Source organism: Cydia strobilella, chromosome 26 (assembly GCF_947568885.1).
Source record: "Cydia strobilella chromosome 26, ilCydStro3.1, whole genome shotgun sequence".
Classification (NCBI taxonomy): domain Eukaryota; kingdom Metazoa; phylum Arthropoda; class Insecta; order Lepidoptera; family Tortricidae; genus Cydia; species Cydia strobilella.
Genome location: NC_086066.1, coordinates 639,154 through 656,804, shown reverse-complemented (window position 1 = coordinate 656,804; position 17,651 = coordinate 639,154). Strand labels below are relative to the sequence as shown.

The following is a 17,651-nucleotide window of genomic DNA, read 5'->3' as shown; positions in this document are numbered from 1 at the left end:
CACTTTGTTCTATTCAGATCTATACTAAGATTACTAAGTCAGCTTATACGGACTCTATGGGACTATATTTTCCGGGCTGATCACGGTGAACGGTCTTAATGTGGACTCTCACACAAATAAAATAAAAATAATAACAATAGTGGTGGTAAAGAATTTAAATAAAACTTCAAATTGAGTAGCTTTTATTGTTTATTATCTAACATCGACTCCTTGCCGAACTTGTTGCGCTTGCGCCGGTCCCGCTTGGGCCCCGGCTGGCCGTGGTGCACGGTCTTGATGTGAACCCTGACGCACGAGTTGGTGGTGAAGATGCGGCCGCAGATCGGGCAGGGGACACTTTGACGCATGCCCAGGTGTGCCTGGAGAAAAAAAATTGGATTACGATGGGTTATACTCAAATTAACCGCCAAGAAATTGAAGCGATTAAGTTATAGACAGTCGCAAATTTCGTCATTCATCGCATCCCATGTGATAACTCGTAAAGTAGTTAAGGGCAATATGCAATGAACCCTCGTGGACGTCATCTGCCGCTCTGTTGATGGGTTGAGGAATGGCAGCCACCCAAAAACGTAAAAAAAGTAAATAAATTTCGTCATCGCCTGCCGATTGAAACTTTGTCAGATAATAGTTGAAAAGCAAAGCAAAAAACATCAACATTTCAAGTTTTAAACATTCCTTTTGTTTCTCAGATACAAAAATGACAGTTCGATTGCCTCAATTTATTCGACAGATATCTGTAATTTTAAAACAAAATAGCAGGATGATGATAAAGTAATAAATTGGTCGATCTAACTGATATTCACAGCGTGCACTCACAGTTTTCCGGTGTCTTTTCAAATTCCCCTGGTAGCTGAATGCGAGCGGGCAGCTGTTGCACTGGAACGGTTTCTCCCCCGTGTGCGTCCTGATATGATCCTGCACACAAACCATTTTACTAAATTTTTTGGAATACTTACAGTTTTGTGGTGGCGGTCGAGGTTTCCCTTCAGGCTGAAGGCGAGCGGGCACTCGGGGCACTGGTACGGCTTCTCCCCCGTGTGCGACCGCATGTGCCACTGCACACACAAGCAAACGCTTTAAGTCCCCTTTCGTAACTTTTGGTAACTAGTTACGAATAATAATTCTTAACCGATTTTGTTTTCAATGAGTGATATGCTAATGTATTGGATCATTTTGTAACAGTATTTGGTAGTCAACCAGCGAGGAGATATGCAGGGTGATTTTTTTTAAATAATAAAATAAAAATAATAGTTTTACGTCATTTACTTCAGACGAAAGTGGAGGACCCGCGCGAAATCGCCCACTAATTTCTGTTTGGCCCAGTGGTTGACTAATAGAGAATGCCTCAAGGCATTAAGTCCGCCTTTTGTACTTTCTTGTGCAATAAAGTTTAAAATAATTAATAAATAAATAAATCGCTTTTTCATACCAGTAGTATTCAGCTGACAGAATAATATTTTGTCACTGGTGTTATCCTGTGGCCCCACACTCGGCTATGCCTGTCACGTGGTAGACGGATTCGTAATAAACCACCAAAGGTTAAGTAAAAAACTAGGTGACATTAATAGGAGAGTAATAATTAGCTCCATGCATGAATTTATTTTTATTTTTGGGTTCATAATTTATATCGTTTGAACACCGGAAATGATAAAAATACATTTGTAAACCTTAACATTATTTTATTAAAAAATAGTTAAAATGTTGAAAATTTCTGAGCGGTTGAAACGCTACTAATGACACTAATCTGTCGAACGCGTGACGTCACGTGGCGTTTCGAGCGTTTCGCTCACTAGCTTTTCGCGGGCAAATTTTTGTACTTTTTATTTATAATTTTAAGTAATTAAATGGTAATTTAAAAACGGAAATGCATTTGTAACATGATATAACGGTAACAAACATCCGAATAAAACATATTTCGTTCAAATATAAACTTCATGCATGAGGCTAATTAAAGAAATTAAGTAATTTAAAGAAAGAAAAAGTGTGTGTGTGTGTGTGTGTGTGTGTGTGTGTGTGTGTGTGTGTGTGTGTGTGTGTGTGTGTGTGTGTGTGTGTGTGGGGGTTGCGCATGTAAGGCTACAGAGATTGTTAGCACACGTAAGTGATTAGGTGACGACCTTATTCAGCAGCATTTCAGTTTGACTGTAGTTAAGACCTTTCAACCAGTTCTTAATTACGAATTTTGCTTCAAGAGGAGACTTTTTAGATATGTTGCAGGCCTTTACCACTGTATTGTATGGATGCAGGGAGTTAGGAAAACGCCTCGCGAATGCGGTTTTTGTGATGGAAGTAGGAATCTTGAAGATTCGATTGTACTTACTTGCAAGGATGTCTTCAGAGTGAAGCTCTTCGAGCATTCGTTGCAGGCGAAGGGTTTTATATCCAGGTGGGAGCGCTGGTGCGTTCTCAGCGCGGTGGCGTTCTGATAAAAACATATACAAAATTTTATTTGTGAATGAGCACTTGAAGCCTACACGCAGAATAAATTTGATTTTTTAAAATTAAAATGCATTTTTTTATTATAAATATTATAGGACATTCTCACACAAATTGACTAAGTCCCACGGTAAGCCCAAGGAGGCTTGTGTTATGGGTACTCAGACAACGATATATATAATATATAAATACTTAAATACATAGAAAACACCCTTGACTCAGGAACAAATATCTGTGCTCCTGACACAAATAAATGCCCTTACCGGGAGTCGAACCCAGGACCATCGGCTTCACAGGGTCACTACCCACTAGGCCAGACCGGTCGTCAATTTATCTTTCAGTAAAAAACTCGTTTTTTAGTTGACACATTTAGTTAAATAATTGTATTGAATAGTTGTCGTGAAATAGTTTTCCGGTCTGGATTGGACGGATGGGTACAATGGGTAGTTGGAATGTCTTAGTACCTGCATGAGTTTCCCGCAAGTCTCGCACACGAACTGGCCCTGCTTGTGTGTTTGCGGGTATTTCTTGCGCGTCGTGTTACGTTGTCGGCCGGCGTCGCTGTAGCGCTGGTTGAGATGCTTGCGTCGGTGGTGCACGTCGTACGCCGACAAAGTTGGGAACGTCATTCCGCACTGTGTTAAAAAAATCGTTTTTAAGGTGAAGTAAGTTACATGATATCACCTCAAAACTTGACACAACAAGAAGTAGACACTAGAATCGGTAACTCATGGAAAAGATATTGGTCATTAAAGGAAATAGTGAAGAACAACCAACTACCAACAAACTTTAAGTCCAAAGTATTTAACACTTGTATCCTTCCCTGCCTTACATATGGATGTCAAACTTGGGCCCTAACTGTCAAGGAGAGGAAAGCCAAAATAGTATGGAAAGAAGCATGTTGAATATAAAACTTAGAGATAGAATAAAACTGGAGGACATTAGAAAGAGAACAAAAATAATCGACGTAAACCACACTATGAAAAAACTAAAATGGAAGTGGACCGGCCACATGCTCCGAGACAAAAGAGAAAAATGGTCAAAAGACATCACAACATGGTACCCAAGAGACGGAAAAAGGGATGATGGAAGACAAAAAATGAGATGGGAAGACGAGTTCGGGCAGGTGACTGGAGCCTTCTGGAGAAGACAGGCTCTGGACAGGGACTCGTGGAGGAATACGGGAGAGGCCTATGCCAAGGGCAACCAGACAAGACGTCTGCGGAGAAAGGCTAGCAGTAAGCAGTAAGTAAGTAAGTTACATTCACTGCCAGCGACTCGCTAGACGGGTTGTCTGTTCACAGGCGCATTCCGCTACATATGAGTTTTCCCGTGTCATCGGCTACGAACGTAGCGCATAGTTTTACGAAAACTACCAAAAATAAAATTTTTACCTGTAGTATAGAAAATATAGTTGATTTTACACAACTTTGAGAACAAATCAAATTATTTTATTAAATATTCTGATTAGTGTTTTTTTAAGGCGTATAGGAGGTGCAAGCGCGCACTGCTTGCCCTTAGAGTTGATCAAAGACGCCTAGTCTTACTAAGATGGCATATAGTAGAGAAATTGTGACGGGTACCGCCGTGGCGGGGTGGCCTAGGGGTTCATGGCGTTAGCCGCGATAGCTAAAGACGCCGGTTCGAATCCGGCCTTCACCACTGGGGGGCTTCGTCACTTTTTTTTAATATATGACTTCTATTTCAGTTTATAGTTGACTTTGTTTTGTTTGAAAATTGAACAATAAAAAATAAATGCAACTGTTCCAATTGAAAATGATTTAAATTTCATTTACCTGAAAAAGTAAAAAATAAATTAAATTTAGTATAGAGGCAGATTGTCATAATAAATTTTATAGTCACAGTAAATTTACTGCCATCTATCGCGCACACGATTAAAACTTTTAGAAAGCCATTTGACTATGATCCTTGTTCTTTCGCTGATATGTGTTAAATATCAAAAGGTGCCGCCATCTACCCGAGTATAGGCCAAAGCAAAGATAGATATAACTCCGATTACGGAGTCGGATCTATTAAGATGGATACAGTCTAAGGAAAAAACGTCTCGAAAATCAAGAAAATTTGATTCTCGATCAGATGGCGCCACTACCTTTGGCCTACTCTTGAATAGGTGGTTGACGGTTTCGTTTGTTATTTAACAATTTCAACGCATATCAGTGAGAGAACATGGGTCAAAATCATATAAAAATAATTAATGCAAATAAAAATAATAATTTATCCATATATAAATACATTTTATGGTATTTTTATACATCTTCATTTTTAGTTTTAATCGTGTGTCGATAGATGGCAGTGAATTTACTGTGGCTACAAAATTTACTATGACAGTACCGTTCTTTCTTATTATATCTCCTTTGGCCAAAGGTATAGCGCCATATTTTTACGAGGATAAAAAACTGACCTCCTCACACCGATGTGACTCAGTCGGATGTGTCTCTTTGACATGTTCCTGTAGCTGCTCCTCGCTCGCACAGTTCTCGCCGCACTGCTCGCACGGCCGCAGGTCTGTGTGCTCGCCGGCCGTGTCTGTGTGTCTGTTCAGCGCGGATATACTGACGAACTTGGCTGAGCATACAGTGCACTTATTCTAAAAAAAAAAAATCTTTTTCTTACATTTGTCGAACTGAAAGATGTATAACTGGCGAGTCATCCAAACAAGACCCTCTTTGACAGTACGACCAGTAATTGGACCATCGACATAGTATATACAAGTAGTTATAGACATGAAACCGAGCGACCAGGGGTAAGAGAAAGACATATTCATGCATTGACAGTTTCATGTATGGCGGCATAATCCTTTTTCGCTTTCACTCTTATAAATTTCGGTATTGCGCCATCACCTCCTTGCTATGATGCCATAACCCGACCATGAATAAATGCCCGGTCGGTGATAAAGACAAAGCATGGCACTATTTTTTCTTTCCTCTTATAGGAATCGCAATAAGACTATCTTTAAATTACATTTTCATTTCTCATGCTCTGAAAGAGAGTCATTGTTGTTCTAAAAGGTGCGCAGAAAATGATACGTGTCTGCACTAGAGCATTTCACGTTCAAAGTACGATTTTTTTAATTTTTTTACGATACGCAATTGAAATTTGAGTTTTTAAATGGATTTGTTATAAAATTTCCATTTTGACATTTGACTCTCCATTCCATAAATAACGATACTTTTGCCTGAATTGTTAATTGAAAGTAACCTCAAGAAATACTATAAAAATGTATACTTAACCATGTTTTTAACAAAATACATGCATTTTACTTTCCTCGTATTCGAAATGAAAAGTAGAGTGTTTAACTCGGGTGAAAGGCATCATTTCTGCCTCGGACTATTGGCGCTCTCACTGCGTTCAAGCGCCAAAATACCTCGGCAGAATTGAGTGCCTTTCATCCCTTGGTTAACAATCTACTATTTCATTTCTCATGCTCTGAAAGAGGGTCATTGTTGTTCTAAAAGGTGCGCAGAAAATGATACGCGTCTGCACTAGAGCATTTTACGTTCGAAGTACGATATTTTTAATTTTTTTACGATAAGCAATTGAAATTTGAGTTTAAATGGATTTGTTATACAATTTCCATTGTGATACTTGACTCTCCATTCCATAAATAACGATACTTTTGCCTGAATTTTTAATTGAAAGTTCCCTCAATAAATACTATAAAAATGTATTATTCGTCATGTTTTTGAAAAAACACATGCATTTTACTTTCCTCGTATTCGAAATGAAAAGTAGAGTGTTTAACTCGGGTGAAAGGCATCATTTCTGCCTCGGACTATTGGCGCTCTCACTGCGTTCGAGCGCCAAGACACCTCGGCAGAAATGAGTGCCTTTCATCCCTTGGTTAACAATCTACTATTACAATCGTAAATGCAATTTAATATGAGTTCAAGACGCGAAAGTTTTAAATGTTATGAGACTATCTTTCTCTATCAAAGAGTGTCAGACCCTTGAATTGGACAGACTAATTCACAAAATGCGTCCGAGTGATTATTTGGAACTATAGAAACGTCTCGCCGCACATGTCGCATGCCACATTCATCGCGGGGTGCGCCACCCGCACGTGCCACAAATATGTCGTATTCTTACTGTGAGTCACCCTGTATACTGTACCTCGGTGTGCTTCCTGGCCTTGTGCATTTTGAGCCCCACTTGCCCTATGAACGTCTCGCCGCACATGTCGCATGCCACATTCATCGCGGGGTGCGCCAGCCGCACGTGCGACAAATATGTTGAACATTTACTGTGGAATATTAAAATATATTATATGCATGTTAGTAATAATCAAGTAGGTATAGCATCTTAGTTGTAAGTAATAGATATTTCTACGCCGATAGAGGCAGAATATGACGCACTTATTGTAATTTGACCATCTTTGTACCATATTCTATGAAATAAACATTTGTATTTGACGACTAAGTGTTTATATAAAACGTATTATTAATGTTTTAAAACTCCCTGCAAGCTAAGTACTTCTTTTAGTTTCTTACACTGTGTTTCGAGTACCTACCTAACATATTTATACATAACCAACCATTCTATGTTGTTGTTGACACCGGTAGTCCTTAAGACTGACGGTGATTAGTTTGACTCTGAATGAACATTATTCATGCTAATTAGTGGTAAGCGGTGTGGGCCACACATATTGTAGACATTGTAGTAATTAGTATAATATGTATTACTTGTAGTGGCTGTTTGTTTACCTAAATAAATTGAAAAAAAAAGGGAGTTGGATAATGAACTCACATGAAGCTCTTCCCACAGTGCTGGCACTCATACGTCTTGCCCTCGTGCATGTCGTGATGGTTCCTCGCTTGCCCCCTGTATCATACATGATCCGTAAAAAACATGCAGATTTCAAACACAATAAATGACGTAACATTTAAAACTTTCGCGTATGGAAGGTAGAGGTAAGGAAATTAATCTTCATGTATCAAAAGTGACCGTAAAAAATAGGCTGCGCCACCATACACTGTACCTAGACCATACACCTAGTATTTTATATAGATCTGCGCCCGTGCGACCGTGAGGGACAGAACATACGCAATGCGACGAAATTAAAAACAAGTTTTAACATTCCTGACAACATACCAGAAACAACCTACGTAATTTGGTCGGGTTTTTGCTGCCCCTCCCCCATTTCATCTCTACATTATTATACCTCTATGGTTCATGTCATAGAGTCTCCTATATATTACAATACTCTTTGGTATCAGAGCCTACCTAGCGCCACCGGAGAGATTAGGAACTATTATTTACAGCTGAAACAACTTTTGCAACAATTCTGCAATAAGAGATTGACATCCTTTCTATACCATCCATACTTTCGCGAACACATATCACATTTACACTCATTCTTTTAAAATTATGGCTTCAGTCCAGTGGGACTATTTCGCTAGTATCAAGGTCTTAGGAGCTTTAAATACGACTAAAATTGTACGGTGAGTACCAGACAGTTTACGGTGATTTTACTAGGTCTTGTAAGGCGATAGCTGGACTTTACAAGAAGCACGTGGACTACCGGCCGTTGACTTCAAAATGATGGTTAAGGCGGTTCTCTGAGCCAGAAGGAGAAATATCTCCTTATATGATCATATTTTTCTAAGAGACGTTGATATTCGTAGACGTGAAAAAAATATATGTAGTTCTTGACTATATTATCTCTAATAACATAGCTTCCAATACACAAATTATGACACTTCGCTCGATACAATTAATTCCCAAAGTAACCTTTAACTAGGACTTTTAATCCAACTTTACTCGGTTATTTATTATGCGACACTATAAACAAAAAAAAGAAGAAAAAACAATCTTAACTTAACTTAATTTGATAGCGTTTGAATTTCGATATTGTAAGGCAATGTTTTTAAAATAAATATAAATCGACAAAATTTGATCAAAATTTACACTTTTGGCGGGCATTGTCTTTCCCGTTCTTTCTTGCGAAATGTGACAGTGATAGCGGCAAACCGATGGAACAGCCTTAAACGCGCTTCAAGATTAATTCTCCATTCACTGCATACTGCTACATTAGTTTACTGTATAATAAGCTATCAATATACTAGGGTTCGTTACTCGGATGACTAGGGATTTCATAGATGCCAGGTCAATAAAACTCCTTTACACCGCTCTTGTCAGAAACAAGCTTGAAGCGGCTTGTGTTGTTTGGAACCCCTATGAAACAACCTATATCCTGCTGCTAAAGCGAGTGCAAAAGGCGTTTCTACGCTCCCTCTAAAAAAAAATGTACGGATATTACCCATTTTTATACCCTACAAATTTTTTGCAGGGTACATTAGGTTTTAACTCACTTGAGGTGAGGCGAAATTACAGACTATGTACTTTAGCCAGTAGAATTTTACGTGGGGATTCTGACTGCCCCGAACTAGTAGCTCAGTTGCTGCGTCTATATGTTCCCTCACCGACTAGAGTTCGGTTTCGACCGCGTTGTCGCCATTTGTTAGCGCTGCCACCAGTACGAACTGTGTCCCGCCGTAAATCACCGCTTGTTCAAGCCTTGCACCTGCTAAACTCGCTCCTCGAATCAGCACCAAACTGTGATGTGTTTGCGAGTGGATGGTTGGACGTGTGTTATGAATGCTTGAGGTTCTGCGAGACGAGGAATGAACGGCCTTCTTCTGTTATATGTTAATTTAGATTTGTGTACTATGTGTATGAAATGTCTATTGGTTTCACAGTGCTTTGGATCACTGTTATGCTGTGAAATGTAATGAAAAAAAAAATATATTACACGTTAAACAATATTAATGAGCCAAAAACCAAGGAATTAATCACGAGGCTAACTATCAAGATGGCGCTCGAAACCGGAAGCCATCACATTTACAATACATTCAAAAATGTGATGACTACCCCAAACTTTTTCATTACTTTTCGTCGGGTAGTCACACATATCTCTGTTTTGACATTTTGCTGGGACGTCAGTTAGCCGTGACCACGACCAGTGAAACCTGTGTCGAAATATCGGTAAATAAAGGTAACAAAATAAATTCGCGATAGACCCGTTTGTAAATGTGATTTAATACAATAAATGACACTCAAACACTAATCTTTTGTGGACAATACAAAAAAAATACAATATGTAAAAAAAAAATTTTATGAAATAGGAGGCAAACGAGCAGACGGATCACCTGATGGTAAGCGATTACCGCCGCCCATGGACACCCGCAACACCAGAGGGGTTGTAATTATTATACATGGTATAATAATATACTCCGCCTGGTACTCTCTTCCGAGTCTCGCGAATCACGTGACTGACACAAGCCTACGTCATCGTGAACCTGTTAACAGCACGATGACGTAGGCTTGTGTCAGTCACGCGGTTCGCGAGTTTCGGAAGAGAGTACCTTGATTTTATTATACCATGTACAATATATATTACGAGATGGTCTGATGGTGTGAAGAGGGTGGTTGGCGGCAACATGCAGTGCGTGACTCATGTGGCTTATGACCGCACACTATGGAGACGGAGCATACATGGTCGCGATCCTCAGCAATGAGGGACCGAGGAAGAAGAACAATATGTATCACGTTTTTCTTATACGAGTCTCAGGTGCTGAAAAATGTATGCCTCCTATGCAGGAGGCATACATTACATTTACACATTACATTATACATTTAAGAGCAGCGTAAAAATTTGCGTTAACTGCGATGTCTACAGGAAAGACGCGAACGAGTAGGATACTATTAAATGTGACCCTTATTCATACACTCGCCACAGCCTCAATTAAGTATGAATAAGGGGCGTTGATTTCTAGAAGAGTTTTCGCCCTATGTCCTTGCTCAGTCCTCTATCTCCATATGAAATTTCATCTAAATCGGTTCAGGGTATTAAGCATGAGGAGGTAACAGACAAATAGAGTAACTTTCGCATTTATACTATTAGTAAGGCCCACGAATGTAAGGCCAGGATTACACTTGTAAGGTTTACTTACGTGAGTAGGGACAAAGCTATTTGCTAGAATGAGATAACGATATTCATATCTCATTCTGTAGTATAGCTGTGTCCCTACTTACGTAAGTAAAACTTACAAGTCAAATCCTGGCCTAACGATAATATATTTGTGCCATTCTCAATCAAAAAGGTACTTAGTGTCGGTTGTCAATAAGGCGCTATTTCCATATAGCTTCAATTGAAAATCAACCTAACTGACAAGCGACAATGTGGTACCTTTTGGTTGAAAATGTACATTTTTATTATTATTTTTTTATTCTATATTAAAATCTTACATTACATCAGACAGAAAAGTGCCGTGAAACCCTATCGGGTTTGTATCGACACTGCATTCGTGGATACATTTTAGGATACATTTAGCAAGCGTAGTGAGCGTACCTGTCTACGGAGCGCTGGTGGCCTAGCGGTAAGAGCGTGCGACTTTCAATCCGAAGGTCGCGGGTTCAAACCCCGGCTCGCACCAATGAGTTTTTCGGAACTTATGTACGAAATAACATTTGATATTTACCAGTCGCTTTTCAATGAAGGAAAACATCGTGAGGAAGGCGGACTAATCCCGATAAGGCCTAGTTTACAGGGTTGAAAGGTCAGATGGCAGTCGCTTTCGTAAAAAGTAGTGCCCACGCCAATTCTTGGGATTAGTTGTCAAGCTGACCCCAAGGTCTCATGAGCCGTGGCATAAATGCCGGGATAACGCGAGGAAGAGAGAGAGTGAGCGTACCTGTCTCTAGACACATAGTTGCACTCGTTGCAAAGGAACTTTAAGCGGTGAACATCTTGGTGTCTCTGTCGCACGCATTGCCGCTTAAAGCGCACGAAACAGATCTCACAAGCGAGCGAACCCTCGCTCTGAAAATAGAACAAAACTTAAACACTTAAACATTTTTTCTTTGCATATAGCGATTTTATTTTCATAAAATAAATGTTTTTGGCAAAAATTTCATTTTTGGTACAAGCTTTTATCGCTGACTGTACTTTTCTTTCCACAGGTAACTAATACTCACTGAGACAATTCAAAAACCCCAAACACAATTAGGTTTCTTTGTTTTATCACAGAGTTCCTATGGCCACCTCCTGTCTCCATCATCAGATCAGCTCGATGGTACATATTATGTAGGTACATTGCAAGTTAAATAGAAGCCTGAATAAGATTTTGGCAAAAATTTCATTTTTGGTACAAGCTTTTATCGCCGACTGTACTTTTCCTTCCACGAACAACTAATACTCATTGAGACAATTCTAAAAACCCCAAACACAATTAGGTTGCGTTGTTTTATCACAGAGTTCCTATGGCCACCTCCTGTCTCCATCATCAGATCAGCTCGATGTCATCATAATATTGCATTGTCATCCAATGAGGGCTAACGCGTATGAATTCGGCGCTAGGGGCGCTAGTGTAGATGGTGGTCTTTTCCATAGTTCGAAATGTCAAATGTCACTTGTCACTTCAATGACTGACAGCTGTTCTTTATTCTTTTGGACCACCATCAACAGAGGCGCCAACTGGTGAGCAAAAAAAAGATAGCCCTCATTTACATACGTGTGCAAAATTTGAGCTTCATCGGAGTACGGGAAGGGGGTCAAATTTAACTTACAAGATTTGACCCGTACATACATACATAGGTACATTGCAAGTTAATAAAAGCTTGTAAAAATACCAGTTGGCTATCAAAGCCATACGAATATTTGTAATAAAATATATTTCAAAAAGAAACCGGCCAAGTGCGAGTCGGCCTCGCGCACGAAGGGTTCCGTACCATTACGCAAAAAACGGCAAAAAAATCCCGTTTGTTGTATGGGAGCCCCATTTAAATATTTATTTCATTCCATGCAAACTTCCACCGAAAATTGGTTTGAACGAGATCTAGTAAGTAGTTTTTTTTAATACGTCATAAATCGTAAACCGCAATTTACCTTTCACTCACGTTTCACATAAAAAATACCTTGTTTAAATTGTTTAATGTACGGAACCCTCGGTGCGCGAGTCCGACTCGCACTTGGCCGATTTTTTGCCCTTTGGGTACGGAACCCTAAAAATGTGGAATAGCCTACTAGTCTGGCCGAAATCGGTCATCATCACCTAGTTCCGTTACTTACAGGGTTATGCCGCAATCTGTGGTTGTTGTAGGCGGCCTCCACGTCGAAGCCCTTCCCGCAGTCCTCGCATCGGAAGTGGGACTCCAGGTAGTTCCGGGACTTCTTGCGCGAGGCGATCTCTTCCAGCTGTTCTTCCTACACACAAAAACATTCGTGCCAGGGGGACGAAACTGATCCTTTCGGGCATTCTCGGCTCCGTGCGGATCAGCATTGCTCCGGGCAATTATTAGGGTTGGCACAACTTGACGTCCCTTTGCGTGCACGACCACAGATAAGATAATGACTTGAATTTTGACAACCCTAAAAAGCCGAAAGTGATAGTACCATATATACGAAAGGTACAGCATGATTCGTCCCTGAACCGCTGTCAAACTTCGGTTTTGTAGGAAGTTTGATTTCTGTGCGGTAGTACTATTACTTATTCTGCGGTCGTGCTTCGAATGAACTGATGAAGATGTTAAAATTTTTATTTATTGCCGGCAACATATTTGTATGCTGCCCAAATGATTAAATGGCTATTTTTTTGCAGATCAGTTTTAAAAATGGCTGATCACTTAATTACTTCCCAAAAGGAATTTAGAATGGGGTAGCACATCGTAACTGGTGAATTTAAAATATGACTTGGAACTCCGGTGACCGTTTAAGAAGTGTAACGCTCTTACGGTAGATGTCGCTAGGGTCCGATAGACCCTTATAAATAGTGGGAAGATTTGCTGACTATGGATGAGGTCTTGGTGGCTCAGTTGGCAGAGCGCTGGAGTATCGATCCAGAGGCCGTGAGTTCTAGTCTCACCCAAGGCAGTAATTTTTCCACTTTTAAATTTATTCTAAGCTTATGGTCCTTAGGGTCCCGAGATATGGAAAGACAGACAAATAATAATAAAATGGTGGTTTCAACCAACCTTATGTTGTTCTTACCTTGCTCAAAACAACAATTTTCACAGCACACGAACTCTCAAATGTAGCAAAATCAAACACTGGCATAAAATCATTTTCCGCCTTCCTAAACTTCCTTGTTACCTCTTCTTTCTTTTTCCTTTTCCTTCTGACTTTTGGCTTAGCATCTTTATCTTTAGATTCATCAATTTTCATTTCTATCTTTTTGTTAGCTTTTTTTCTTTTCTTTAACGGCACTAGCTCTAGTTTATCATCACTGAACTCATCTTCAAAATCAATATTATCATCATCAAGAGCTATGTCCCATTCTTTCTTAGTGTCTACACTTTCTTCATATTCAAAATTATCATTAACATTAATTTCAACTTTTATATTCTCTATCTTACGTTTTTCGCTGACTTCATCATCTATAACAACTTCTGTCTTTTTCTTAGCTGTAGTTCCAGTTTTTCTCTTTCTTTTATTACTTTTATTTTTATTTTCTTTTTCTTCAGTTTCTATTTTCAAATCTGCTTGCTCTATAATACCGTCTACGTCAACAATGTCAATGTTGGGTTCAACTTTTATGTCAGCTGGGGGAGTAATGTAAATATGTTAATTGTACACAATAGTACATTACGATACAAGTGCGAAAAATAGGAAATTCGCAACGAGTAGCGATAAATTAAAACGCGACCGAAGGGAGTGTTTTAAATTGACACGAGTTGCGAATTACCTATTCGCACATGTATCGTACAACGTTTTACAGTACATATGGCCCTTTAAATTTTCGACATAGTCACGTAATGGGCCAATTATCGCACTAGTGCGGTAAACTAGCACCATATGTACTGTAAAACAGGTTAAAATACAATGAATATAAAATACTCATACTCGTACTGATTTAATCATTGCTTTGTGTGTACAAAAAGATCTTATGATTATTATTATGTTTCAACACAACCCTGTAAGGGCACTGCAATAAAATTACAAACTAATCAACTTCTAAACTTAATAACACTATTAAATAGTTATGTTTACATGTAATGGCCTGCCGTATACGTAAATAATAGACCAAGCTTAGTTTAATTTTGACGACCGGGCTAGCGGGTAGTGACCCTGTTCGAATCCCGGTAAGGGCATTTATTTGTGTGATGAACACAAATATTTGTTCCAGAGTCATGGGTGTTTTCTATGTATATAAGTATGTATATTTTCGCCTAGCACATATAGTACAAGCTACGCTTAGTTTGGGGCTAAGTTGATTTGTGTAAGATGTCCCCTAATATTTATTTATTTATTTAATTAATCGTACCACATAGTTTAGGGGTCACACAAAGAAATATTATCGGATAAAATGCAATTTTCTCATTAGTTTTTGAACAATCAAGAGAGCCTTTACGAGCTGGTGTGGTGAATAGTACATTATGATACAAGTGCGAAAAGTAGGAAATTCGCAACGAGTGGCGATAAATTAAAACAAGACCGAAGGGAGTTGCGAATTACCTTTTCTCACGTGTATTGTACAACGTTTTACAGTACATATGGCCTTTTAAATTTTTAACATACGCACGTATAGTGCTAGTTACCGCACTAGGGCAGTAAATTAGCACCATATGTACCAGGGATGTTGCGAATATTGGAAGAGGTAGGTACAGGAACGTCTTAGCGGCGGCGTAAGCGTTTCGTTTTTGTGATTCGTCGATCAAGCACTTTAGCCTATGACGGACAGCGACAAGAAGTGAAAAGTTTGTTTTATTTGGACTTTATTTAGTATAGTAATGCGATGATAGTGGGGCACCTATATTCTTGTTCAAATACTAAGTTTCGTTTTTTTTAAATAAAAATGACTAAAGTGTAATATTTGACGTTTTTTATGTGCCTAATCTCGACATCAGCATCCGCATCCGCGGATGTGAGCTTTTAAAAATCCGCATCCGCATCCGCGGATGTCAAAAAATCGGCATCCGCAACATCCCTGATATGTACTGTAAATTTAAATACTTACTTCCAGTTAACCTTTCGGCTGAGGAAGTGTCTGTAAACTCTGTGGTTGTGACGTCTGTTGTTGTCAAGTTGAAGGGTCTGTTAGAGGGGCGTGTTCCGGGAATCAAGTATGTATCCACCTGAAAAAAAAGTCAATTGATTAATGGACATATCAAAGCAATAATAATAATAATAAACAATTCGTCAATAGAACTTGCAAACAATGTAAACAAATATGACAGATTTTGTTAGCGTTTGACACATAACCTAACATATTTACGAAGGTTATTTTCGCTGAAATATTAATAATTAAAATTTAATTTAAATAAAAAAATATATAAATATATATTTAAGTATATAGACTGTTGATAAGGTCATAGTTGTCCTTTTAAAAAGCGAGATTACGTAGTAATGAAGGTAAAACGGTTTGTTTACATTGTTTGCCAGTTCTATTGACGACGACTTTAGTGTAGGTGTTATAAGCAATGTGTATGGATAAATTTTTCATTTTATTTTAAATTGTTTTAAAATTCAATTTTGCTGTAGTTTCATGGTTTTTATACCAATACCTGCCGAAATCGTAACTACGGTCTGACACCAACTTGACGAACATATGACAAAGATAAAACCTATTACGTACCTCTTTGTTGACCAGCTCCGTCACAAGATACCGTTGTGTGTTCAGACACATGTCTCTGAAGGATTCGCATTTGAGCAGCTGCGTGCTGCAGTATGAGCACAGTTGTTGCGGTAGCTTATCCTTGTGAACCTAAAATAAGTTTTTTTTTATATTAAAGAAATTAGATGGAATTATTCACCATCTCGCTACTACCAACTGAGCTATGGAGGCTTATCAGAAAAAAAGTACACAACATTAAATATTTTTGGCCACAGTTAAACTTCTGTGACTTAAATATTTACCGTCTTTTCTTAAAATATATGCTTAACCTATGAAAGAGCTCAATGTTCGTTTTTTATACTTATGATAATGATATACATTTATAATGAATATTTGTAAGTATGCAAATTTATCATCCATATATTCTTGCAACAAATAATATGATTTTTCTATTAAAAGAGATTGTAGTTTTGAATGTTTTGATTTTAGTTTTGGTCATATCAAGCGGTCTAAGAAGTATGACCTAGAAAGGCAGATTATCTTGGGTCAAATGGATGGCAAGCGCGGGCGAGGAAAAGCACCCACGAGATGGTCTGATGGTGTGAAGAGGGTGGTTGGCGGCAACATGCAGTGCGTGACCCATATGGCCGAACACTATGGAGACGGAGCATACATAGTTGCGATCCTCAGCAATGAGGGACCGAGGAAGAAGAAGAAGTTTTGATGTGAATAACCGGGTTCACACTGAGCGAGCATACGCGCGCGGCAATTTCCTCGCACACAAAACGGCCAGTGTCGTGTCAGCTCGCGCGCGCCGCCTCGGCCGAGGCACGTCTACACTAGCCTAGAGGAAATTGCCTCGCGCATATGCTCGCTCTGTGTGGACCCGGCTAATGAGTAAGTAAGTAAGTAAATATTCTTTATTGCACCAAAATTATACATTTTACATACATGTAAAACTACAAAGAAATATTCAAAGAAAAAATAGAACCAGGTAACAACAGGCGGTCTTATCGCTAAAAAGCGATCTCTTCCAGACAACCTTTGGGTAGCAGGCAATGAGTTTAATTTATCTATGTTTCTTAGTCTGCTGGGCAATTTGTTGTAAACCTGGATTGCTCTAAAATAAAGACCCTTAGAATATATAATATTTCTAAAATTGATTCTGGAGGTTTCTGACAAAAATTAACATTTTGTAGTATATATGTGGGTTTACAGCTATCTGTTTGTTAGATGTTTGTGGGGGTTTTCAGAAAAAATGGTACCATTTACTTTTTTTCGAAAAACCATCCAACCAACTTTTGGGTTATTTTCAGTTTTGTAACGGTCCATACAAAATGTACTTAATGTGAAAATGCGTTACAAAACTGTCATTTTTTGGGGACATATTTTTTTTTTCATTTTAAATCAATAGTCCTCGTGATTCTGAGTAGAAATAACCCAAAAGTTGATGGATTTTCGAAAAAAAGTAAATGGTACACTTTTAAGTGAAAATGCAGTTGTAAGTATTCGGATATCAAGCAGAGTGTGTGTATCAGTGCATATATATTTTTTGTTCCTATGTTTTATTTTGTGTATTGCAGTATTCATCTATATTTATCTATTATTTATATCGTAGCCTATTACCTACAACACAAGCCCTATTGA

At 38.7% G+C, this 17,651-nt stretch overlaps 1 protein-coding gene across 1 annotated transcript in view; it reads right to left on the bottom strand.

Moving 5' to 3' along the window:
- Positions 1 to 182: 182 nt before the first annotated feature.
- The window catches only part of LOC134753164 (putative zinc finger protein 66), an 82,239-nt gene continuing 64,770 nt past the window's right edge, over positions 183 to 17,651 (bottom strand). The window contains exons 10-13 of the mRNA XM_063688959.1: positions 2,901 to 3,032; positions 2,321 to 2,422; positions 957 to 1,055; positions 183 to 359 (exon numbers count right to left, since the gene is read on the bottom strand). Coding sequence (XP_063545029.1) covers positions 183 to 359; positions 957 to 1,055; positions 2,321 to 2,422; positions 2,901 to 3,032 — 510 coding nt within the window. The remainder of the gene's footprint in view (positions 360 to 956; positions 1,056 to 2,320; positions 2,423 to 2,900; positions 3,033 to 17,651) is intronic.